Below are 26672 nucleotides of genomic sequence, written 5' to 3'. Positions count from 1 at the left end.
TCAAAACTGAAACAGACAAGATAATAACAACCTATTATTATTATTATGTTATTATTATTATTGTGTAATTATGTTATCATGTAATTATGTTAAATGTCAAGACTACAAAGTGTACTATTGAAATATTTCCCATTAAGTGCATAAGAGTTTGTCCTTTTCAATTAAAGGACAAAAAACCTAATTTTATTAGGTTTAGGATCTATATTTTGTTCACACAAAGAGCAAATTAATAAATAAACTCCACACTGTTCTCATTTCATGTGTGTCCTTTTTAATTAATCATTCAAGCTATTGTAACCTGTCGGTTTTCACTTACAATAAAACAAAACTAACTCTTTATGCAGATATAGAAGCTAGTTTTAAATGACTAATGCCTTAATATTGTTAAAAGATAAATAAACTAATAGAACTAGAACTTTTCCATCAATATTCAGGTATTATTTATTACAAACAAATTAATATATGTCTTGCTGAAAAGTTCAATCATGTATTTTTCCATGTATCAAACTCCACCTTCTTTTAATGAAACACTGTCAGCTCCACCTATCAAAGTTATTTCCCCACCTCTCAGGTAATATAAAGGTGTGGCCAACAGGTACATTCCACCTTAGATGACGTCGACTGGAAGTGATAAAAGTACAGGTGAAGCTCACAGAGGCATTCTTAATAGAGCAGAGTTGAGATGGATAAAATCTCCTGCTCCATCTGTTTGGATCTGCTGAAGGATCCGGTGACTATTCCCTGTGGACACAGTTACTGCATGAACTGCATCAAACAACACTGGGATGGAGAAGATCAGAGGAAAACCTACAGCTGCCCTCAGTGCAGGAAAGAGTTCAAACCGAGACCTGCCATCAAAAAAAACATGACGTTGGCTGCTGTAGTGGAGGACCTGAAGAAGAATGGACTCCAAGCTGCTCCAGCTGATCACTGCTATGCTGGACCTGAAGATGTGGCCTGTGATGTCTGCACTGGGAGGAAGAGGAAAGCTGTCAAGTCTTGTTTTTTTGTTTAGCTTCATATTGTCAACGGCACCTGCAAACTCACTACGATGTTCCACCATTACAAAAACACAAGCTGGTGGATCCATCAAAGAACCTCCAGGAGAACATCTGCTCTCGTCATGATGAGGTGATGAAGATCTTCTGTCGTACTGATCAGCAGTGTATCTGTTATCTCTGCACTATGGAGGAACATAAAGGCCATGAAACAGTCCCAGCTGCAGCAGAAATGGATGAGAAGCAGAAGAAGCTCCAGGAGAGTCGACAACAAATCCATCAGAGAATCCAGGACCAAGAGAAAGATGTGAAGCTGCTTCAACGGGAGGTGGAGGCCATCAATGTCTCTGCTGATAAAGCAGTGGAGGACAGTGAGAAGATCTTCACTGAGCTGATCCGTCTCCTCCAGAAAAGACGCTCTGATGTGAAGCAGCAGATCAGATCCCAGCAGGAAACTGAAGTGAGTCGAGTCAAAGATGTTCAGGAGAAGCTGCAGCAGGAGATCACTGAGCTGAAGAGGAAAGACGCTGAGCTGGAGCAGCTGTCACACACAGAGGATCACACCCAGTTTCTCCTCAACTACCCTCACTGCCAGCACTCAGTGAGTCTACAGGCTCATCCAGCATCAACATCCGTCCTCTGAGACACTTTGAGGACGTGACAGCAGCTGTATCAGAGCTCAGAGACAAGCTACAGGACATCCTGAGAGACTCATGGAGAAACATTGAACTGGCAATAAGTGATGTGGATGTATTGCTGTTTAGACCAGAACCAAATACCAGAGCAGACTTCCTGCAAAATGTCCGACACATCAATCTGGACCCAAACACAGCAAACAGTTACCTGCTGCTGTCTGAAGATGACGGTAAAGCAACTTTGACTAAACAAAAACAGTCATATATTGACCATCCAGATCGATTCAGTTCTTGGATTCAGGTATTGAGTAAGGAGAGTCTGACTGGGCGTTGTTACTGGGAGGTGGAGTGGGGAGGCGGCGGTATTGAAGTGGCAGTTTCATACCCAAGTATCAGCAGGGCAGGTAAAACGCATGAATGTGCCTTTGGCTTCAATGAAAACTCCTGGGCTTTACGTTGTGACAGCAGCAGTTACACATTCAGGAATAACAAAGTCGAAACCAAAGTACCAGGTCCAGTTTCCTCCAGAGTGGGAATGTACCTGGACCACAGAGCAGGTATTCTGTGTTTCTACAGCGTCTCTGAAACCATGACTCTGATCCACAGAGTCGAAACCAGATTCACTGAGCCGCTACATGCTGGGTTTGGCTTCTTTTACTACTATTTGTACTATTCAGGAGGAGACACAGCTGAGTTCATCAAACTGTAATAGGAACAGTTGATTTAATTCTGTAATTTTCACATATATTTCTTGCTGTCTTTAACTATGTCATCATTATTAAATGTTCAATTGTCAATCACCTTTCTTTAAAAGTTCACTTATGTCTTGATTTTATTAGATTTAGTCAATTTATGGAAGAGGAAGCTCTGTTATAGTAGCTTATATTCATGAAATTTTTACCTTTACAAATTTTACTCAACCAAATATACATTTGATTTTGTGCCTAAAATTGATGTAATTTTACTTTGTACATAAAATACAATAATAAAGTTGTCCTGTCTTGCAATATGTATTTGCTCTTGTCCATCTTTTTTTCTACAAGACACTAAAACCAAGAAACTGCTGCATTGTGATTATCACAGGTGGCTGGAAATTAACTCATTACATAAACATGTGTGTTAAATAGTTTCTGCATTAGTTGCTCTGTGGAGCCTGGTGTAATGTTAACGGTCAATAATTACCAGGAATGTCATCTTTCTTCCATTGCTTCCAGGGAAATGGGGTTCAGGCCCCATGTTGGGCACCAATTGTTTGGGGAGTGAAGAAATGGCTAATAACAAAAACAAATCATCATATCACACAGTTTTTATCTACCTGATTTGGCAAATCTTCATTTTACACGAGTTTCATCTTCACAGTTTTCATGAAACTCCCGACTCTCACTGAGAGAGAAGCATATTTATCCTCTGTTGGAGAAATTGTGATATTATTAATCAATTATTTGTTATTCTCATTGATCTTTATAATGTATCTTTAATTGATGCTTTCCTTAAAGTTAATCTCATTATAGAATTAAGAATGTTTCTTGTATTGTTGATTTACTCTGATTCCTTTCTCAGAAGGCCTCACTGACAGAGAGCAGAAACAAAATCTTCCTGCAGGTTTACCTCTTGGTGAAGAGCTCTGCTTCGGTTGAGTTGCTGGCCTCCAATAAAACCATCATTGCTAAGATCACTACATATTTTATTAATCTTTGTGCCTGGAAGGACATTTTCTAGTACAGAATGATTGTGTGTTAGTTAGTGAATAACATTTGACGCTGTAGCTGTTTGCCCCCTCCCTTTAGAGCTACAGTGTCCTTGTGATTAGGGATCCTAGAAACAATAAAATAGAGGAGCAGACAAAATGTGCTTGAGAGCGGTAGGAGATTGTAACTGAAGCACATCTCTGTCCGTTCTCCTCGCGAGTGAAAAAGAATCTAACTCTTTGTCTTTTCTGTCTTTGTTAATGTATGTTTAACAGGTGTTAAACCTAACATTTTTGGTCCTTCGAGCCGGATGTCATATACTGGAAAGATTCCGGCAGGTGTGGCGGACCCCAGTAAGACCGTGCGCACGGCAAGAGAACCTGTTAAAGGACTGGGCTCGGCCTGCCTGCTGGGATCTGAAGGTTGACGACACTCCAGGGAAAGACAAGAGAGGGTGAGTGATTCTTCTTTAAAAAGTGGCGAATGACGTTTTAGAGAGTAAGTCATTCTTCTGTGTGAGAGAAGAGTGACTTCTTCTTTGACTGAAGGTTGTTGCGCGCACAAGTGAAAACCCTGTCGATTCTAGACTCTAACAGGTAAAAGTAATGCACAAAATCCGTGGATAGGCTAACGGAGCCTGGTGCTTCAAGGCTGGAGGCCTTGTCCTGTTCTGGGGAACCAACAATTGTACTATTGTGGGCAATGATAGCAGCCCAACTAATACTAGAACTGTTCTGGGTAATAGCAGCTCAAATAACTAATACCAGCACTGTTCTGGGTAATAACAGCAACTCAAATAACAATTGTACTATTGTGGGTAGTAACAGTAGCCCAACAAAATACCTGCACTGTTTTGGGCAGTAACAGCAGCCCAATTACTAATTGTACTATTGTGAGCAGTAACAGTAGCTCAACTAGTACCTGCAGGCTAAACGGATTGCGGAGTCCGGCGAAAACAGGCGCTTAAGTTCCGTATCAGTATGTAAGAGATAAAAAAAAAAAAAATAAAAGACAAAAAAAAAATAAAATAAACTAGAAAATAAGGGTTGGTAAACCTTACCTCGCTGGAGGTCTTGTAAAACCCTACTGGGACGAGGACTTGCAAACCTCACCTGGTTCGGGGTTTTGCAACCTCACGTGGTTTGAGATCTTACGAACCCCACCTGTTGTGGGCAACGGGGGCCCGACGAATACCCGTGGTTAAATGGACGGCGATAACAAGCGCTTCAAATCCGTGAAACAAAAAAAAAGTGTGTGTATGTGAGCGTGATTGGAGGTATAAATACCACTTGGTATTTTATCTCATGTAAAACAGTAGGATTGTGAGCAGCAAACCTCTTGTGGATGCACAGGCAAGAACTCTCCACTCGAAAGAGTTGAAGTGAGAGTTACCACAACAGGTCTTTTCAATTGCTGGCCTACTGAATCAGATCTCCAGTTTCTAGGACTCCCTAGGAGTCGGCAAAAACTGGTCCAAATTTAAATAAAAAAAAAAAAATGGGGAAATGAATAAGTAAAACTAAGCCAACAGACAGTCTAAAATCAATAACTGGAAAGTTATTAAAGATCAGGATAAAAAAAAAACAAATTCAAATAAAAATTGTACGAGGAAGGGTATGATGATGTACAATTTTGGTTAGAAGTAGCGCAAAAACGAGAAAGTGGGGAGAAAGAAATTACAAAAGAAAAGGAAAAGGTTCCAGGAGCCTTTTTCCAGGATGAGGAACAAGTGTTTTATGAGGACAGGAGAGGAAGAGAAGGCTTTAGGGGCAGAGGTCAGAACCTTAGAGGTTTAAAAGGGAGACGTGGGAGAGGAAACTACAGGCACAGTTACTCGGGGTGCTGGTGTTGCGGGCAGGAAGGACATTTAGCCAGAAATTGCCCGAGAAAAAGAAAACAAAAAACACAGGACAGTCAGCATGATTAAGATCAGAGAAATTGGGGAGTGAAGAGGTCCAGTTAAATCTTCAGGATTTACTTTCTATGGACAGCATAAGACCTGAAATAACTCTCCTAATAAATGGCAGACCTGTAAATTTCCTCTGTGACACGGGTGCATGTAGAACAACATGTAGAGAAAACATTCTTGGGGTAAAAAATTTGTGGTGAAAATGTCAAGATCAGCTACAGGAATAAAAGAAGGGGATTTCTTTGTTGTCCAGGGACACAGGGAACTGTATTACTTTTATTCATTGGATGTGCCCAACAAACCCCCACACAACACTGCACAAACACTTCTGGCAGAGGGGCATAAAGCCATTTCTGCCCTACAGGATCAAAAGTCTCCTGATGATTTGCATGTCACACTTTGGTTCAAAACAGTTCCTGGGCCTATGAAGCCAGACTCAACAAGGTCACCCCAGCCAAGATAACTGTGACCTATCTGTACACAGACACAAAACATGTGACTGATCCACACACATTGTTGAATTCTCTTAGATCAGATGCAAAAGTATTCACGGTTGTAGACATCAGTAAATGCCTTTTTCTCAATACCAATTGAGAAAGAGAGCCAATTTTGGTTTGCTTTTACTTTTGAAGGGAAAAGATACACATACACCAGACTACTTCAAGGCTACTGTGAAAGCCCTACATTTTTCTTTCAAGTAATGAGTGCAAGTATGTAAACTTTTCAACCCCCAGGAGGGAGCCAAGTTTTGTTGTACATAGTTGATGTTTTATTGGTTTCTCCAGACAGGGAAACCTGTAAGCAAAACACTTTAGCGCTTCTGCAACATTTAGCTAAAGAGGTCATAAGGTTAACAAAATAAACTTTAACTGTGTAAACAAAAAGTAAAATATTTGGGTCATAATTTGAGTGAAGGAGGACGAACCATAGCGGAGGATAGAAAAACGACAATTCTCCAAGCTCCCAAACCATACAAAACCACAAACAAAAAAACAGATGATGTCCTTCTTGGGGTTGACTAACTATTGTTGAAACTGGGTGCCTAATTATGCAGAAATTGTGGCAGCTCTGAATAAATTAATGTATAAAAAAGATCTTTAAAATGTCTTCTTTGTTGTGGGCGGATGAAGCAGAAGAAGCACTTTGCAAACTAAAACAGGCCCTCGTGTCAAGCGCTGCGTTAGCGTTACCAGATTATCAATAAAAAAAAACCTTTTGTTCAGATGGTGGATTGTAAAGGTCATGTCATGACCTCGGTGCTAGTCTAACAGCATGGTGGTAAAATGAGACCAATAGCATATTTTCTTCAAAACTTGATAGTGTAGCGTGTGCCTTACCACATTGTGTGAGAGCTGTAGTTGCTGCTTCTATGGCAGTAGAAGTTAGAGCTCCTATAGTTCTTTTTCACCCATTAACATCAAAAGTAACACATGCAGAATTATTAAAAGAATTATTACAAGCCGTGCACCTACCAAAACAACTAGCAATCTGTAAATGTGCGGCGCACACTGCAGGGACAGATAAGGTGTCCCTAGGGAATGCTTTCGAAGACAAAATAATAATAAAAAAAAGCAGCTGAGGGAGAGATAAATAAAAGAAACTTTAAGAGACATGCAACAATTAAGTCCTCAAAATGAAAAGGATTATGGACAAAAAATGTAGCAAAATTGGAAAATTATATGAAACTAAACCTATTTTACCAAGAAAAAAAATCTGTATAAGTGGGCTGCAATATTGAGCCATGGCGTTTCGCATGTCTCAACAGGGGGGATGTTAGGATACATCAACATTACACTACTTATGGATTTATTTCTTATTTAAAAAAAAATTCTGTAGGACCTGTTTGATATGTGCAAAACATAACTCTCAGGGCAATCTAAGATCACTTAGAGGAAAGTTTCCTACTCTGCAATATCCATTCAAGTAATGCACATGGACTTCATAGAATTGAATAACAGTGAAGGACAAAAGTATTGTTTAGAAATAATTGATGCTTTTCTAAATGGTTTGAACATTTCACTAAAAACCCAGATGCAGCGGAAAAGCCAACTTGGATACATTTAACACACTGCAAAAAGGAATTTAATTTCAAAAGTAATTGGGAAGCAAGCTCAAGACGCTCACCGACCTACAGGGCAAAGTCCAGGTTACAAAGGGGGTTAAACCAAATAGTTTTTCCGTCTCAAAACTGGTGAAGATTGTCCACAACCCTGTAGTGTCTTTAGGAGCAGAACGGACTTGCACATTAATGAAAATAACAAGTGAATATATCTTTTTGTTTTTATTTTGTGTTTTCATCTGGGAACAATTCACGTCACGAATAAAAATGTTTTCTTGTAACACTGTTTACAGAATGAGGATGAGTATTCAGGTGTGTTTTCCACCTAGTTCTGTTATCATTGTTTTAGTCTCCTGGGCAAGTATGACGTCGGCAAACTACAGAGATTAAACTTGATATATGACAAATGATGTTTTTAACATCTGACTGTTCTCTCTGTGAACAATGAATTTAACCCTGTCTTTCGTGCAGATGTCTGGTGGTGGTGCAGTGGTGACAAAACTTTTAATAGATTACCTAGGAAGGTAACAGGGATGTCTGCATTAATTTCTTTATTATTGCCTGTTTCTGTTATCCAATGACTGCTGATCATTTAATTCATGCTTTAACTGATGTTGTGCCTCAGCAGTGATGTCAGTTGCAGAAGCGAGACCTGACCTGGAGGAACAATGATCCTACATACATCGATGCCATTGGTGTTCCCCGTGGTGTACCAGATGAGTATAAATTGGCCGACCAAATTGCAGCAGGATTTGAGTCCACAATTTGTTGGTGGTGTACATTAAACAAAAACGTTGACAGAATCAACTACATCCATTACAATGTACAAAAACTGGGCAACTGGACACAGGCAGGCTTCGAGGCGGTGCATGAGCAGCTGGCCGCTACATCACTGATGGCTTTCCAGAACCGTATTGCACTTGACATGGTGCTGGCTGAACGAGGGGGAGTGTGTGCAGTCTTTGGTGAAAGATGCTGCACTTTTCTACCCAACAACACAGCGGCTGATGGCAGCCTGACGAAGGCCATTGAGGGGCTCCGTACTCTTAATGGTAAGATGAAGGAGTTCTCTGGAGTGAATACTTTCAGGTGGGACGACTGGATGAATGTTTTTGGAAAGAACCGAACCCTTGTGTCCTCTGCTTTAGTGTCAATGGCTGTCTTTGCTGCCATTCTAACCTTGTGTGGATGCTGTTGTATTCCTTGCCTGCGTTCTTTGTTTAATAGTCTCATCACTACAGCAATTTAGCCCATGGGGAACCAGATGATGCCGATGTATTCCTTATTGGCGAGAGAACCTGAGTCTGACAGAGAAAGCTCTGATGAGGACTCTTTTGATGTGTTTCCTGATTCTAAGTTTTGGACTGAGTATAAACCTTGAATGTAAACATGTTTGCTTTCTTAAAAATGAACTCCTAGTTGAAAATTGTTTGTAGTGGCTGTTTAGGAAGGATATGAGAATTAGAACAAATATTTGATAAACAGGGGGGAAATGTTGGAGAAATTGTGATATTATTAATCAATTATTTGTTATTCTCATTGATCTTTATAATGTATCTTTAATTGATGCTTTCCTTAAAGTTAATCTCATTATAGAATTAAGAATGTTTCTTGTATTGTTGATTTACTCTGATTCCTTTCTCAGAAGGCCTCACTGACAGAGAGCAGAAACAAAATCTTCCTGCAGGTTTACCTCTTGGTGAAGAGCTCTGCTTCGGTTGAGTTGCTGGCCTCCAATAAAACCATCATTGCTAAGATCACTACATATTTTATTAATCTTTGTGCCTGGAAGGACATTTTCTAGTACAGAATGATTGTGTGTTAGTTAGTGAATAACATTTGACGCTGTAGCTGTTTGCCCCCTCCCTTTAGAGCTACAGTGTCCTTGTGATTAGGGATCCTAGAAACAATAAAATAGAGGAGCAGACAAAATGTGCTTGAGAGCGGTAGGAGATTGTAACTGAAGCACATCTCTGTCCGTTCTCCTCGCGAGTGAAAAAGAATCTAACTCTTTTGTCTTTTCTGTCTTTGTTAATGTATGTTTAACAGGTGTTAAACCTAACATCCTCCAACCTGTCCAGGTGTTTGTGTTAATTTCCCTTCCTGGGTTTGCTGCGTTTCACGGCTCTGTGTTAGCTTGACTTTAGCTACTCATTATTCTGACTCAGATTCTAAGCTAATCACAGGCGATACCTGTTAGCTAGTCATTGACTGGTTGTTACCTTGTGGTATTAGACTGAAGCTTGACCTGGGCTACCTGCTAACTTATGCTAAACAGCTGTTAGCTTAACTGTCAACATGAGTCTGACAAACTGCTAGCTTGAGCCTCATAAACTCAGACTAGATGTTAGCCTTATTTTGCATAGCAGTTAGCTTGACTCATTAGTTTGCTACAGTTAGACCAGGACCTGATGAGCCGTTAACATGATTCTTACAAGCTAGTAGCTATAAACTGTCTAGCTGTTAGCATTACTAGCAATAACTCTGAGTCACATTTGACTTAGACTACATGCTAACTTTACACTAACCAGCTGTTAGCTTGGCTCTTACTAGCATTTAGCCTTAATCTAAATAAAAGTCGATTCCAAGCGTTTGTTTTTTTTCTGTCATGAATCTTTATGTTTAATTGACTTTTAAAAGCAGTCAGAGCTTTTACATTTTACACTTTTTTGAGAAACTTGTATTAAAACCTCAATCTATAATCAATCCTGTTGAGTATTTTTAAATACTTGGATTCTTAAGTCAGTATTTTACATTGTGTATGAAACATATCAGTTCATCTAATTTAAAACAGAAACAAAATAAATGAAAGATAAAACAAATATCTAAGCATCAGAAATAACTACTTTATGTGTTTCACTGTGTGCTGCTCAGAGCTTTTCTTTTCTTTTCCTGTCGTCCTACACACACCAGCCTGGCCCACTACGCTGTGTGTAACCCATATTTTATCTTTGCAGTTCACACAGGGGCCTGATTATGTATGTTGAGCTCGTAGCACTGCGCTGCGTTTCTGTGGGCCCGTTTCATCTCTTCCATCTCCACACACCCCCATCGGTCACAAAGAAAACACTACATTGGCTGGTCTATATATATATATATGATGTATGATCAAATAACACAAACACCTGCTCTGGGTAAGGAAGCACATCCAGCTGTGTGAATCTCTCCAGAGCTTTCTGCTGGACATCATCATGCTGGTCGTAAAACAGGCAGAGCCGAGCTTTTAGAGAGATGAAACTGGGCCTGGTGTTGGTGTGCGCTTTACGGCAATTAGATTAACAAGATAAACACACAAACTGATGATGTGAGGAGCCTCAGTGATATAATCTGCTGTGAGTCTGAATATAGAGCAAGAAAAAGAAAATAATTAAACCTATTTTGGTTTTCTTTGTGCTTAGAGTTGGTCAGTTCTGTTGTTCGCCTGTTTTTAAGGACTAACCACCGAACCAGTTATCGCATTTAAATTACAAATGTGAACAAATCTTGGCCAATATTTGGCTAATGTAAAAAATTAAAAAAAAAAAAAAAATAAAAAAACACAATTTTCCAATTGCTGTTTTTATAAAATACGAAACATAATTAAAATCAGTGACTAAGTTTTTTTGCACCACAAATATACATATAAAAAATTCCTTTAACTACTTCATGTCGTTTCTTCTTCGTGGTTTGCGCCAGCGCTGACTTCCGGTTGTAGATCATGTGACTCGTTGATACGAAAAAATATTTACAAGGTGTACTTGGTTTATTTTGTCAGAACCGGAAGTCCGAACTCCGGCTACCTCTAGTGGACAAACTGAGGTAATCACATGGGTGTTACAACTTCATCTTTGAGACCATTTTTAAGAAATATAATGGTAATGGCATAATAATAATGCAAAACACGGTAATTAATATTTAACACTGGAGCTGGAAAACATTTTAAATATCCAAAATAAACAAACAGCGCAAACAACAAATTAAGTGAATTGTGAAATCTCTGAAAACAAAATTATTCTTAAAATAATTAATCAGTTGAGACCAAATCAGCAGACTGAAGAGTTTCATGATCCAGGTTTTGATAGAAAGAGAAAACAATAAAACATGCAAATGCAACTGATTTATTGCTTACATGCATTAGTGAATGTTCCAAACTTGTGCTTTCTGAAAACTTTATTAAAGTTGGAAAATAAACAATAAAAACTAAATGTGAATTATTTCTGTTTACGGCGTTAGAGGTTGGCTCCTCCCTGGACCAAGACAACAATTCCTCCCTAGCAGCGTCACAGGTTGTATTCTGGGCGTGAGCTGTCATTTATATGATCAGGCAAAGCAGTTTCTGTTGAGAGGAAATGAAACTTACAGGACTGTTCTGACTGAACGGTACAATGGCTTACAAGGGATTTCACCTGGATCGAAGGAAATACTCCTGTTCCATCTGTTTGGATCCACTGAGGCATCCGGTGACTATTCCCTGTGGACACAGCTACTGCATGAACTGCATTCAATACTTCTGGGATGGAGATCAGAGGAGAATCTGCAGCTGCCCTCAGTGCAGGAAAGCATTCAGACCAAGGCCTGTCCTGGAGAAAAGCATTATGTTAGCAGAGTTGGTGGAGGATCTGAAGAAGACTGGACCCCAAGCTGATCACTGCTATGCTGGACCTGAAGATGTGGCCTGCGATGTCTGCACTGGGAGGAAAATCAAAGCGGCCAAGTCCTGTTTAACCTGCCCAGCTTCCTACTGTAAGAATCATCTCCAGCCTCACTATGATGCTCCACCGTTACAGAAACACATTCTAGCAAACCCCATCAAGAAGCTCCAGGAGAACATCTGCTCTCGTCACGATGAGGCGATGAAGATCTTCTGCCGAACTGACCGGAAGTTTATTTGTTATCTCTGCTTACTGGATGAACTAAGAGTCACTGAAGTCGGTGTCTTCCTGCCAGAAACAGAACCGAAGAACAGAGCTGGATTCTTAAAGTATTCATGCAGAATCAGGCTGCATCCAAACACAGCAAACAAATACGTGTTATTGTCTGATGGGAACAGAAAAGCAACGTTAATGAATCATCGGCTGTCTTATGCTGATCATCCAGAAAGATTCACTGACTGGTTCCAGGTCCTGAGTAGAGAGAGTCTGACTGGACGATGCTACTGGGAGGTGAAGAGGAGAGGAAGAGGAGTTGATGTCGCCGTTTCATACAAGAACATCAGCAGAGCAGAAAAATCCAACAAATGTGCATTTGGGTTCAATGAGGACTCCTGGTCAATATCGTGTCAGAAAACGGGTTTTACTCTCTGGCACAATGGTGTTGAAACTCAGGTACCAGGACCAGTTTCCTCCAGAGTGGGAGTGTACCTGGACCACAGAGCAGGTATTCTGTGTTTCTACAGTGTCTCTGAATCCATGACTCTCCTGCACAGAGTCCAGACCAGATTCACTGAGCCTCTGCATGCTGGGATCCAGTTCTATTTCTACTTACATTCCTACCGAGGAGGAGACTCTGCTGAGTTCATGAAACTGAAATAGAGATTATTTTGCTGAAAATTGTAATTTCCATCACTAGTTTTCACCATGAGGTCATTACTGAACTTTGAACAATGCCTCCATTGTTCAAAGTTATACTTTAAAGACTTTTTAATTAAGAACTTTATCAAGTTCATTTATTTTTTTTTTTTGTTTGGTTTATCTTCTTTTAGGGGACGAGATGTTCAGGCGATAGGCACTTTAAAAATGTGTAATCAATTTAACAAAAACAAAATGCAATATTTAACTTAATTGATGTAAAGTATTTTTACTCCCATGCCAAGTAAATAAAGTTGATTTGTCTTGATAAAACATTTTCATAGTGGAGTATTTGGACCAAGGTAAGAAATAAGAAAATAGAATTACAAAAATAAAGTCATATTTTTAAGGGAATAAAGTTGAAAAATATGAGAATAAAATCATAATTCTATGACTATTCTCAAAAAATAACTTCTCATTTTATTAAGACTTTATTCTCATAATATTATGACTCTATTCTTGTAACTGACAGTCCAGTGTGTGAAACTCAGCTATTTTCCACATTGTCTTAAAGGTTTATTTGTGTGTTTAAGTTTGAGAAAAGAGATTAATTTAATACACTTTAGCACTCTAGTCATCTGGATTAGAGAATAGGAACAGATTCTCTGTTGATCTGGGATTATGATTTTTAATGCCATTTATGTTTCACTCATTAACAAGAGTCACATTTTTGGTTTGAAACATTTATTTCACAGTTTAAAAAACAAACCCAGAGGAATTGTTGGCACAACGGTTTCACTCCAAACCCAGTTTCAGTCCCTCATCAAAGCAACTTTAAATATTGGCAACCTGAAATATCCCAACCCAATCATAACCAGTGGGAAGCCGATCGGTTGAACCCGTCGGTCCAAACGAGCAGCTCAGTCTCCGTCTTCTTTCCTCTGATCCTGAGAGTCCCGGATCGGCCGGATCGGATCACCTGATGGTGCGGTACATCATGAACACCGTGGTGCATCGTGGGAACTTGCCGATGGAGCTCTCCTCCACGGGCGTGTAAACCTTGATCTGCCGCATGTGTGTGTCTCTGCCGTTCTGGTGGTTGGCAAGCACGGCGATCTGGATCATGAAGGTACTGATCGGTTCATTTGTTCGCTGAAAACACAGAAATTAAAAGTTAGACACTGAAAAAAAAGGAATAAATAAAGTGAAAATAAATACAGAAATACTTCGGGGATGCTTTTAATTTGTACCTGGATTTTAAAAAAATCTAAATACTAAAGTCTTTGAAAGTTTTATGCTGCAGAGCAACACTGCCGCCAGGTGGTGAAACCGGAATTACATTCAGGACGAAATAAAATGCAGTTTTCAGGTTTTTAAAATAGTTTCAGGAACAACTGAGATAAAATAAACAAATAATTTATAAAAATTAACATTTCAAATACAGGGTTTGTTTTGTGCAAATAAGTATTAGAGCCATACTTTAAAAAATAAATAAAATGAGGAGAATTAAGTTCAAATAACTTGATGATAAAGTCAGAATATTTTGAGAAGAATGTAATATTACGAATAAAGTCATAAAATTACAAGAATAAAGTTTTAATATATTGGTTTTTCTCAACTTTACTCTCATACGACTTTAGTCTCTTAATTTTATTTTAAAAACAGATTTAAATCAGTGGCCTTAAACACAGATATCTTCAACCTTTCAACCCTTTGAAAAATGTTTTTATATTTCCAACAGGCAAAAAAAAAAGGATAAGTTTTGCACCGCCTTCTGTTTTTGCTGAATCCAAAAACAGAGACTGGATGTTTTTACCTGATTTAGTAGAGAGAAATGTGAATCCAGCCGCTGGGCTCCACCATCTCCAGCTGCTGCAGAGACGAAGAAGAGACAATCGGACGGGTTTAACACCCAGCAGCTGTGATCTCTGAGCTGTAGAAACACAAACTTACCCTGATCTCTTGAAGGTTGTGGAAATTGTTGCCCACTCTCACAGAGATTTTACTGGGCGTGTAACTTTCATCTGATTTATAATCGGCGTAAATACACAACATCTTCACGGTCGTCCTTCTCCTGCAGACGACCAGAGGTCCAATCAGAGGCAAGCATATGACACAGAAATCAGAAACGTAACAAACAATAAAAATAAAACTACAAAACTCTGCTCTAAAATCTGCTTTTCTCTAAAATGTACAAATATGTAGAAGTTATAATTTGTGGTTGAAGTTAAAAACTGCTTGTAGCTTTTTCATATTAAATCAAATCAAACCATCACATTTTTCTATTTCTGCCAAAACTTCCCATCATTTATTTTTAATAATAAATACATGTCTGAAAAGTGTGGTGTGCATTTATTTATGTGTTGGAATGGTCCAATCAAAGCCTAAAAGCTAAATCCAAAAGAGAATCCATCCAGTGTGACTGAGCTGGAGTGGTTTTACAAAAATCTCATCTGGTAGAGAAAAGTCCCAAACGATTTGCAGCTGCAGCTAAACGGAAAGGTGGAGTAGCATGCCACACTTTTCAGATTGTTACCGCTAAAAACACATATCTTTTCCCATCAGTTCACAATTGTGACCTACTTTTAGTTGAACTAATGCAAATAAATCCTAATATAAATTTCAATGTGACAAAGTTTGAAAAGTTATTGTACGCGAATGGTATTTTAAAGCACTTTAAATTTAAAAGACTGAAAGAAATGATTCAGTAATATTATGATAAAATCTTACTCTAATTGTTCTTTTCTTATTGTTTCCTTCTGGCTAGATGAAAGTTTTAACAAAATATGTAGAGATTAAAAGAAACCTACAAACTTTAGTACAGAGTAAAGTCACTGACAGTGATGTATTGAGATTATTAATAAGTATAGATCTACATTCAACATGATTTCTAACAGATGTTGAACAATTTAACTGGGTCTATATAAGAGCCAGCGTGAATCTGAAGTAAGAAGAGACCGGATGTGATTGAGAAGGATTTTCCAGAAATACCTGAACTGAATGTTGACCAGGTGCGGCTGGGATCCGTCTGACTGCCAGTAGGTCTCCAGGTTGTCATCCCTCAGCTGATCCACTCCAAACCCTGCGCACAGGACGCGTGTTTTCCACACACTCCCCTCGAAATGTGCGCGTTTGTGTGGATGCGGTTCCTACCTGGTTTACAGGAGGACAGCGACCACACCGCCTGGGAGCCGATCTCCCGGACCGTCCCGGTCCGCTCCAGCTGCTTCGGGTCGGCTCCGGGTGGGGTCTTGCTGGGGGTGGCCATCGTGCTGCTATGGAAACGGAAGAAAGTTTATACTCAAAGCGAATTTCTTGTACATTTCTTAAAACTAATTTACACATAAACTACTGTTTGTACATTAGATGATCGGTTTCAGGATCTGAACAAGTTTATTAAGATATTGCGGAAAAAGTCGCCATGTCAGATTTAACTGCCAGCCACTTATTTCGCCAGAAACAGCAAGTAAACATGTTAAAATTACCGCAGCTAGCGGCTCGTACCTCGAGTTTTCACACTAAAACTCCTCTAAACCCGCAAAAACTCCGTTTAAAACAAAACCATGACAGCGGAACTCACAATATGCGTTAAAATATTCCTCTAAAGACACCGTGTCAACACATGAGATGGAATTTTATTTAAAAATTTAGGGGGAAAAGCCTAAAAGAAATGAGTGCTGTTATGTTCCTGCTCCTGCTTTGCGTCGCTTCTTGTAAACGTCACAGCGCACCGCGTCGCACTAAAATGTGCGTCACACCCGCCATCTTTCCAGCCGGCTTCAAGTGAAACACGTTGCTGGGGAAAAAAACAGTTTTTACTCCCAAATATTTGTTTCCAATCAGCTCCTATATTTAATTTTCACCGAAGGCAGGTTAGGGGAGCCGAAGAGGGGTGAGTTTTCAACCTGTCACCCAGGATTTTGTTTGGCTTTCTCTGTTTGTTGCTGTAGAATGAGCAGCTGTCACGGTGTGGGCCTCAAGCTAACCGCTAGCTGTTAGCGTCCCCTACTGACTGTATCTAGTCACTCTTTCTAGCTTTGCTTTGGGAATTTTAAATTGATTCATTATATTATCCGTTTTAATTCTCAATGAGAGCTTGTTGGTTAGCAGAAAATAAATATTTCCTACTAGGCTGTAAAATCGGAAGGTAATCTCCCGAACTCCGCTTGGTTTCCCATTAATTTAACGTTATATTCACAATTTAAAAACCTAACATATATATTAGGGCACATATTTCTGTGTTTTATCAAGCATGTGGCTCAGTTGATGATTTCGGCTTATGTTTGATTTGATATTTGTAAATGTATTGTGGAGTAAATCCACCTCAGACGCTGGTCGCCACCGCCCGTCACGTTTTATTTGGACGCAGAAAACCTGAACGCGTCAGTGATTAGGAGTTAAATGTTGGTCAATCGTGTCTGGTGGTTTTGAACAGTTACAGGCCCGGTCCAATATGCAGGTGTGACGCAGACTGCAGAGGAACCACCGCACGTCAGGAAGAAACCGTTTAGTGTTTGGGTTTATCAGAACCGGACAGGTTCAGATGCTGCAACTGAAAATCCTGATCGAGCCTAAAAATAACATTCCACTCTGTCAGGGTCTGAACCACGAAGCTGCAGGTCAAAGTTTGAAGGATTTGGCATCAGACTATATGTGTTTCTTCTTCTCCCATCTGGTCCTCATGGAGTTAAAACTCTTTGAAATGCTTAAATTTACCCTTAATTTACTCATTTTAGAATCTAATATTCTCCAAGCAAAAACTAAAGTGTATGTTTAAATTTCAATAAATCTGAGCATCTATTACCTACCACAAAATAAATGGAAATTAGGCCTGAAACCAACAGTTATCGTATCAATCAATTGATTAAGACGATTAATTGAATTTAAAAATTGCCACATACTGTAGATTTTTCATCGAAGCGTTTCTTAAATATTATAGTATAAGATTACATTTAAAGATGCAAATAAACAAGTTTTAAAATAAGAAAATAATGATTTTTTTGCTTAAATGCTATAAAATATTCACAGGAAAAAGTTTTTTAATCTTAAATGCAAAATAAATAGTTTAGTTTTGGCTTATGTTCTGATTATGTTCTTTCAGAAAATAACCTTCTTTAGAGTCTGTAATTAGTCAATTACTACATCAATTGATTATTTCAATAATCGATTAGTCACGATCAATCGTTTAAGCCCTAATGTAAATAAAAATATAAGATCATATTAATGCACAAAACCTGCTCATTAACTACAGTGACAGTCTTCAGTCAGAGGCCTCAGCAGTAAGAACCACAGACTGCTACAGGAGATTCATCCTGTCATCAGCCTCAACAGCAACTCTGAGAAAATCTTAAATTAATATGATTTATAATATTTAAAGTCTAATATTTAATTCTGTGGGACAGAAACTGTTGGACTCTTCCAGTTTTTCCTGTTTTATTGAATCAAAACTATTTTACATCCAGCTTGTTTTGAATCCTAAATCAGTTTCCTTCTCTTTGATTTTGTTTCCTAGTCTGTTAGTTTAGTGGTTCTGGATTAAATAGAGGAATCCTGACTTCACAGACCTGGAATCAGATGAATGAACTCAGCAGTTCTGTCTCTGCTGCTGCAGTAAAGATTAAAGGTTTGATTCTTTTCCTTCATCTTCTCTCCTCTGTCTGCCTCTTTCCAGCTCCGTAGGCGCTAGCGTCCGTCATTCCAGCCCTCCAACATGGCGGATAAGAACACCAGGATCGCCATCGTCAACCATGACAAGTGCAAACCTAAAAAATGCCGTCAGGAGTGCAAGAAGAGCTGCCCGGTGGTCCGCATGGGTGAGTGTTTGGACCCCAGAGCGCTGTTGTTGTTGATGCTGCAGGAAGCTGATGAGCTGCGTGTGTTTGCAGGGAAGCTGTGCATCGAGGTGACTCCTCAGAGTAAGATCGTCTGGATCTCAGAGTCGCTGTGCATAGGCTGCGGCATCTGCATCAAGGTAGCAGCACACAGACTGGATTGTTTGTGTGAGTTTAGTCGGGTCTCTCTTCCTCACTTCCTGTTTTGGTCGTAGAAATGTCCGTTCGGAGCGTTGTCCATCGTCAACCTTCCCAGCAACCTGGAGAAAGAAACGACTCACAGATACTGTGCCAACTCCTTCAAACTGCACAGGTACGCAGATTCATCTGATCCTCAACTCCACCTGAAGCTGAGTCAGCCATTGCTTGATTTAAAAAGCCTTTAAGAGATAAAAGGAACAATGAAAATATATATACATTGCCTTATACAGCAGTTTATACAGTAAGAACTATACATTATGTGAATTATTCATTTTATTTTATTATACTGTATTTAGCTGGGAAAGAAGCAGGAAGAAGAGAATCTTATTTACTTATATATGAATTGTCTTGTTGCCACTGTAATTTGACATTTACCAATTTGTTAAGTACACATTTTTTTATGATGCATTTTCTCTTTAATACCATTGATCTCACTCATAACTTCATTACCAAGTTAATAACGTAATAATAAATAATCTATAAATATTTACTTTAATGGGGAAATGTCTGGTCTCTTAGACATTCGTCTTCAGGGTTTCCAGTCTGGAAAGTATCACATTTGATTCCAGTATTTCCCACATTTTTTGTGTTCCTGAAGGGTTTTCTGGCTCTAGTAGCATTTATTAGCAGCAGATCAAACAGGACATGAGAGGAAAAGAGAGAGAGAAACATGCAATAAAGGTCACAGGTTGGGAATCCAAGATGGCTGCCTCCGTGTACGTCGGATATCAAACTAATTTTTAGTTTTGAGCTACATCATAAATGTCCTCAAAGGGCTGCTTGATAAAATCTGCATTTGAAGCTACCGCTAACCAGCTGCTAGCACATCATTGCTGACTAGTTTTCTTATAATTTTTCTGTTCTTGGCTGGATGATGCCAAGAACATCATTTAACTGTTGCTAACTTTGCTGACAGTTTGGTGAATCTCTCCTCTCGTTCCCAGTGATTCGTTTCCTTGCAGGATGAGTCTGGAGATGATCTGAGGTTTGTTTCTGCTTGTTGCTGCAGGCTGCCTATTCCAGACCCGGAGAGGTTCTGGGGCTGGTGGGGACCAACGGTATCGGAAAGTCCACGGCCCTGAAGATCCTGGCTGGGAAACAGAAACCCAACCTGGGGAAGTTTGATGTGAGTGTTGGAGCCGTTCTCCTGCATCTTTGCTCTTTAACATTTCATCCAGTGTGACAGACATGTAGCAACGTTGCGTTATCTTAAATATTGTAAGTTTATTACCTCTGTTGGCCATAAATTGGGCAGCCTTAACTATCATCGTTCCCAGACTACGAGTCACATAAATTTAAAAATTTCTCATGAAGAGGGAAAAAACTGTGACTCATAGTCCAGAAAATACGGTAGTTTGTTTTGGTTTGGTTATGATAAGAAATGAGGGTGGAGTAGCTTTTGTTTAGTGAAGATAAGGTTCACGTTTTCATATCTATTTCATATATATTACTAAATTACAACTTTAGTAATATTTACAATGCTGATCTAAAGTCTAATGTGACAGATGTTGGTTCTATTACTGCTTCATCCTCCAGATATTTGAATTTTTTAGCTTTGAGTAATTTTTTTCAGAACCCTCCAGACTGGCAGGAGATCCTGACCTACTTCCGAGGTTCTGAGCTGCAGAACTACTTCACTAAAATCCTGGAGGACGACCTGAGGGCCATCGTCAAGCCGCAGTACGTCGACCAGATCCCAAAAACCGTCAAGGTGGTGAAGCCAGCAGCCGTTTCAGTCCAGGCTTCAGTTTGCGGCTCCACCTGCTGTAATGACTCGTTTCCGCCTGCAGGGGTCAGTAGGGGCCATCCTGAGCAGGAAAGACGACACAGACACTCAGGACATCATCTGCGACCAACTAGGTAGAAAACTTCATCCATTACTGAACCGCTAGCCTGTTAGCTGCTAGCCGGTTAGCCGCTACAACTAGCAACTCGGATTTCTATAAAATATGACTTAAATTAAGCTGAGAAAATGGCTGACATTTTAACGTTTAAAACATGTTTTCTCTTTGGATATAAATCGTAAAATAGTTTTTCTGTCAAGATGTAAGGAAAGATTATGCAAATTCATCTTTCATTTTGGTAAATAATTTCATAATTGCTGCTGTAGGAGAAAAGAATAGATTCTACTTTATTGATCCCTAATGGGAAATTTATTTGTTCTCACAATCCAGTGTTAAATATTTCTAAATATAATATAACTACAATTTATACAAAAGTTTTGAAAAATATATAAGTGTTGTAAGATATTAAATATGACTTAAAACGTTAAGTGAAATAAAATAAGTTTGTTTCAAATGTAGCAAATTAACAAAAAGTAAATTTAAAATGAACAAATTTCTAAATTAAAAATTTATTAATTTAAAAAGGCATTTTTTTATTTCAGAAATTAAATTCAATTTAAAAATAGTTATTTTAAGTTTAACGAATAAAATTAACAAACTGTATATTTTTAATTTAACAAATTTGTTAATTTAAACATACATTTTTTTTTTTAAAAAATTAATAAATTTGTTATACTTTTAAAAAATTTCAAATTGAACAAACTACGTCTCCTGTACTTTATAAATCATTTCATTTTATATGATTGTTTTTAATCTTGCAACTTTCTATGAACCGAGGCAATTAGGCTTCAGAGTTTATTGATGATTAATTATTGATTTATTAGTGGCTGCAGCGCCGCATGAAAAAGGGAAAATGACATAAAAAACTTTGCATCTTTTCTTCAGATTCTTTTCTGATTTGTTCTTTTTTCAAGCACTGATATTCATGTGATGTTCAATCCAATCATATCAATCAAAGGAAACCTTTGATTAAAAATGAATCTTTGGTGATTTTATTGATTAAACGAGTCAAACTCTTCAGATCTGAGTCACCTGCGGGAGAGGAACGTGGAGGATCTGTCCGGAGGAGAGCTGCAGCGGTTCGCCTGCGCCGTGGTCTGCATCCAGAAGGCCGACATGTGAGTCCGACCCGGGTTTCTGACCGGACCCGAGAGCCGAGCCGGATCCTGACGGTTCTGTTTTCTGTCTCAGCTTCATGTTCGACGAGCCGTCCAGCTACCTGGACGTGAAGCAGCGGCTGAAGGCGGCCATCACCATCGCGCTCGCATCACCCCCGACAGGTGAGCAGCGCCTGGAGGTTTAACGTGGTTCTCGTGTGATGTCACTTCCAGGAACTTTGAAACTGACGGCCATCTTGGTAGGCAGTTGCTGTGGAGTTGCTATGACAAAAACAAGCTCAAAACTAGCTCTTAAGTATAAGAACCTTACAACTGTTATTTGATCACAATTTATGGGAACTCTGTCCACCTCTGTGTAATGTTTAGATAAATATTTACTGTAGTACTTTCTGCTGAACTAGCTAAATTAGCTTAGCCAGTGTAGCTTTTATCTGCTAGCTAAGACGGTCATGTGGCTAACGTTTTATTACAGTTACCTCGTAAATCACACAGTGTTTGTACGTCCTTTTCTAATCCATTAAACACTTATTTCAGGCTAATCCATGTCATGCACACTCCACTCATGTTCATTAGCTAGTTAGCTTTACCATAGAAGATTTGACATATTTCCTTCTGCGTCTCATTTGGGTCGATCCTGACAGCAGCCATTTTATTAGTGTGTTTATCTCACATTGATCTAGAGAGCCCACATATATTTTTTTGTTGATCTCAAACCCATCAGTTTGCTGTGCTTTGAGCTGCGTTTGCCTACCAAGATGGCGCGGATCACCTCCGGTTCAGATTTATGCTTTTTATTCTGCTTTGGATTTATAACTCTGTGCTTCAGGTACATCATCGTGGTGGAGCACGACCTGAGCGTGTTGGACTACCTGTCGGACTTCATCTGCTGCCTGTACGGCGTCCCCAGCGCCTACGGAGTCGTCACCATGCCTTCAGCGTCCGGGAAGGTCAGACCCAAACGCCCCGTTGATGTCAGACATGAAGCCACAAGCAGAGAAACTCAAAATAATCAGCAGATTTCTTCATGTTTTACTTAGATTTTTGTTCGGACTACGAACACATTCCACACCAAAGCAATGCAAGAAGATGTATGGCAAGCCATTAATATATTTTATTCATAACCTTTCACTGATTTTGCTTTTGAATTTGAGGCCAAATGAATTGAGCAAATGTTTTATTATAAAGATGCCTGTTGGTCCTGGAACTTCTGAAAGCAAAACTGACAAATGTTAATAAATCTGTAGAGTTAATGAGCCTCTCTGGTCAGAATAGAAGCTCTGTTGCCAATTTACTAACGTTTCAAACCTTCTAATGACTGAACCTGTTAACTTCAGAAATGTAATAACCTGGAAAAAAAACGCTAACAAAAAACAAACAAAATATTCTTAAATTCTTTAAATGTGAATCTGCTCTAACATGGAGGTTCTAGTTCTTAAAGCTCATTTTGTGTCTTTTCATCTTCCAGGTATCAACATCTTCCTGGACGGTTACGTTCCCACGGAGAATCTCAGGTTTCGGGAAACATCATTGGTCTTCAAAGTGGCAGAAACGGCCAATGAGGAGGAGGTGAAGCGGCTCCGGCATTACCAGGCGAGTTTCTGCTTCAGTTTCTGCCGACGCTCCACTTTCATTTAATATTATCAGCTAATCCATTGTTTGGTTTTTGATATTTTAATTCTTGGAAAATCTCCTTGTCAGGCGGCGAGGGCGGCCATCTTGTTTAACAACAGTATTTCTCTAAGTTTATTTAAACTTTAATTCGGGTCGACTACGATGGAGCATCAGGTCCAGGCTGAGAATCTCAGTTTAAATTATGAGGATAAAGTTGGAGTTTTATGAGAATTTCAGTCTGAAAAATAACAAAATTAAAATGAGGAATGTTGAGAATATATACTTTGGTCTAGTTTTTACTATTATATCAGCATTAAATTAGCTTCAGTAGCAGAACTTCATGCAAACTGAATCTGTTTTTAAAGAGCTACATGAAGTGAGTTTTTCTTATTAAAATATTATTTTCCTGTTGTTGTTTCTTTGATCTTGACGTGTTGTGACCTTGTGACCCTCAGAAATGCCAGGTTGCCCCTAACATGCGGCTGTTTGTCGGTTTCAGTACCCAGACATGGCGAAGACGATGGGCGAGTTCATTCTGGACATCAAAGGAGGAGAGTTCACCGACTCTGAGATCATGGTGATGCTGGGAGAGAACGGTAAGCTGCTGCCGGTTCGGTCCTGACCGGGTCCTGACCGGGTCCTGACCGGGTCCTGACCGGCCCACAGTCCAGTAACCTGAGTGTCCGGATGCCGTCTGCAGGCACAGGGAAGACGACCTTCATCAGGATGTTGGCTGGAGGACTCAAGCCTGACGGAGGAGGTGAGTTTTCCTCCTCATTACTGGTGAATGACCTTCACTGGCTGGTGTTTGACCTTCACTGGCTGGTTTTTGACCTTCACTGGCTGGTGCTTGACCTTCACTGGCTGATGTTTGACCTTCACTGGCTGATGTTTGACCTTCACTGGCTGATGTTTGACCTTCACTGGCTGGTGTTTGACCTTCACTGGCTGGTGTTTGACCTTCACTGGCTGGTGTTTGACCTTCACTGGCTGGTATTTGACCTTCAGTGGCTGGTGTTTGACCTTCACTGGCTGGTGTTTGACCTTTACTGGCTGGTGTTTGACCTTCACTGGCTGGTGTTTGACCTTCCTGCGTCTTTCAGGGGAAGTTCCCATCCTGAATGTGAGCTACAAGCCTCAGACCATCAGCCCCAAGTTCAAGGTGAAGCATTCAGCCACTAAAATAAAAACTAGGAAGCTGTTTTGTTTTCACATAGTTTGAACTTCGCATGCTTGTGTCTGCAGGGAAGCGTCAGAGCTCTGCTCCACGAGAAAATCAGAGACGCTTACACACACCCGCAGTTCATCACCGACGTCATGAAGCCGATGCAGATCGAGAGCATCATCGACCAGGACGTAAGAACTGCAGATAAAACATCGTACAGTAAACAAACTTAATGAGGAAAGTCTCCATCAGGCATAACGAATGGTGGTTATTCATCTCTCTCTGATTGTTATGGAGAAATTCAGCTACACAAGAAGAGAGGAGCCATTTTGAATAATTGTGATTCAAACATAGAAAACTGGGATGAATAGATTAACATTTGACTTTTTTCAAAACTCAAACCAATCTAAAATAGATTATAAGCTGAGATGATCAACAGGTCATAAAAACAAAGAAAACATGCTAGCATTAGCCTAGCGCTGAAACAAACAGGAACAAGGATCTTCTTTGAGTCAAATAGCTGCTTGTGAATGCTTGACTACTTTAGGTCTCATCTTTTCAGAACATTATAGATTTATTTTAATATGATCAACGAGTCATATAAAAACAAAGTCAACATGCTAGCACTAGCCTAGCGCTGAAACAGGAACAAGAAGCGTTTGAGTCAAGTTGTTGGTTGTAGAAAGTCTCTGCTCTGGTTCTGGTTCTGGGTTGACCTTCCTCTTCCTCCTCTTCCTCCTCCTCCAGGTGCAGAACCTGTCTGGTGGTGAGCTGCAGAGAGTCGCCCTCACGCTGTGTTTGGGCAAACCGGCCGACGTTTACCTGATCGACGAGCCGTCTGCGTACCTGGACTCTGAGCAGAGGTTGATGGCTGCCAGGGTCATCAAGAGGTGAAGACGCACAAAACTCTCAGGTTCAGGTTTTCTGGGTTTAAGCAGCTTCAGCTCTGAGAGATTTATTTCAAGTCACATAAAGCTAACAGACGATAGCAAAGCTTTTCTACTGATGACAGAAATGTGTTGCTCTGATGTTTTTCTTCCTGTTGGGGGCGCTGTTGTTTAACATTGTTGCTGTTTTTTGTTTTTTTTCCCAGGTACATCCTTCACGCCAAGAAGACGGCGTTTGTGGTGGAACACGACTTCATCATGGCGACGTATTTGGCCGACAGAGTCATCGTTTTCGACGGTATTCCCTCCAAGAAGACCTCAGCGAACACGTAAGCTCCGCCCCCAACGTTTGGATCATGACCCCCCAAAGAGCTTTAACCTCTGACCCCAAGCAAAACAGCTGAATCAGAAAATGAGCATCAGAAAAAGCATTATATTAACTTATTTTAACTTATTTTGTAAAAATTGAGAGAAATCAGATGAAAGTTTTTTGGTCTCAATTGTTTATCTGATATTTTTGAGGCTGCCATTTTGAAACGCGTCGTTTTAAACCTGATTCTTCTTCAGGCCTCAGAGTCTTCTGGCTGGGATGAACCGCTTCCTGTCGCTGCTGGAGATCACGTTCAGGAGAGACCCCAACAACTTCAGGCCGAGGATCAACAAGCTCAACTCCATCAAGGTGTGTGACGCCGCCGACGCTCCGATGAATATCAAACGTCGCCAAAAATAATAGCTTCCCCGATCGTCTCTTCCAGGACACGGAGCAGAAGAAGAGCGGGAACTATTTCTTCCTGGATGACTAAAGCCGCCGTCCGGCGTGACCGACTGCGACCTCCCGGCAACGCGGCGCCTCCACACGGCCGCGTTTTACCCAAACGTGATAAATAAACAAAACAAAACGCATCAGCCTTTCTGTACAGAGCTGCGTTCAGTATCCAGCCATGTTGTGACGCGTCAGACGAAGAAGTGCTGCGTGGCGTCGGCCCGACCGTGTGGGCGGAGCTAACCCGGCAGCGGCGCTGTGGAACATTCAGCAGCGAATTTTATCACTCATGCATTTACAAGTCATAATAAACAGACGCTTCCTGACCTGGAAATGACTCTTCATCTTTGTCTGATCTGTAGAGACGTAACGCGACGTCCCCACAGACGTCCAATCAGAGAGCAGAAAGAAGCAGGAAAAGTTTCAGGAACGTTGAACCAGCCAATCAGAATGCTTTCAATTTTAGTTTCAAAATAA

General features: G+C 39.9%; 2 protein-coding genes and 1 pseudogene across 2 annotated transcripts; 2 read left to right on the top strand and 1 right to left on the bottom strand.

Moving 5' to 3' along the window:
- Positions 1-682: 682 nt before the first annotated feature.
- Positions 683-2378, top strand: LOC129351282 (tripartite motif-containing protein 16-like; annotated as a pseudogene).
- Positions 2379-13510: 11132 nt separating this feature from the next.
- LOC129351290 (anaphase-promoting complex subunit 10-like) lies at positions 13511-16474 on the bottom strand. The gene is given in 7 exon segments (XM_055020184.1): positions 13511-13927; positions 14592-14606; positions 14609-14647; positions 14729-14849; positions 15767-15857; positions 15929-16050; positions 16356-16474. Coding segments are annotated over 6 exon segments (558 nt in total). The 5' UTR covers positions 16044-16050; positions 16356-16474; the 3' UTR covers positions 13511-13750.
- Positions 16475-16538: 64 nt separating this feature from the next.
- On the top strand, positions 16539-26529 carry LOC129351276 (ATP-binding cassette sub-family E member 1-like). The gene is given in 22 exon segments (XM_055020170.1): positions 16539-16667; positions 18447-18588; positions 18661-18746; positions 18822-18919; positions 19817-19827; positions 19830-19933; positions 20381-20518; positions 20598-20667; positions 21673-21769; positions 21843-21904; positions 21907-21931; positions 22596-22699; positions 22702-22716; positions 23235-23359; positions 23880-23976; positions 24081-24140; positions 24484-24542; positions 24626-24736; positions 25293-25435; positions 25639-25761; positions 26000-26111; positions 26188-26529. Coding segments are annotated over 21 exon segments (1791 nt in total). The 5' UTR covers positions 16539-16667; positions 18447-18485; the 3' UTR covers positions 26236-26529.
- Positions 26530-26672: the final 143 nt, after the last annotated feature.

This window comes from Poeciliopsis prolifica, unplaced genomic scaffold (assembly GCF_027474105.1).
Source record: "Poeciliopsis prolifica strain line A6 unplaced genomic scaffold, Auburn_PproV2 SCAFFOLD066, whole genome shotgun sequence".
NCBI classification, from domain to species: Eukaryota; Metazoa; Chordata; class Actinopteri; order Cyprinodontiformes; family Poeciliidae; genus Poeciliopsis; species Poeciliopsis prolifica.
This window is presented reverse-complemented; position numbering and strand designations above follow the sequence as displayed.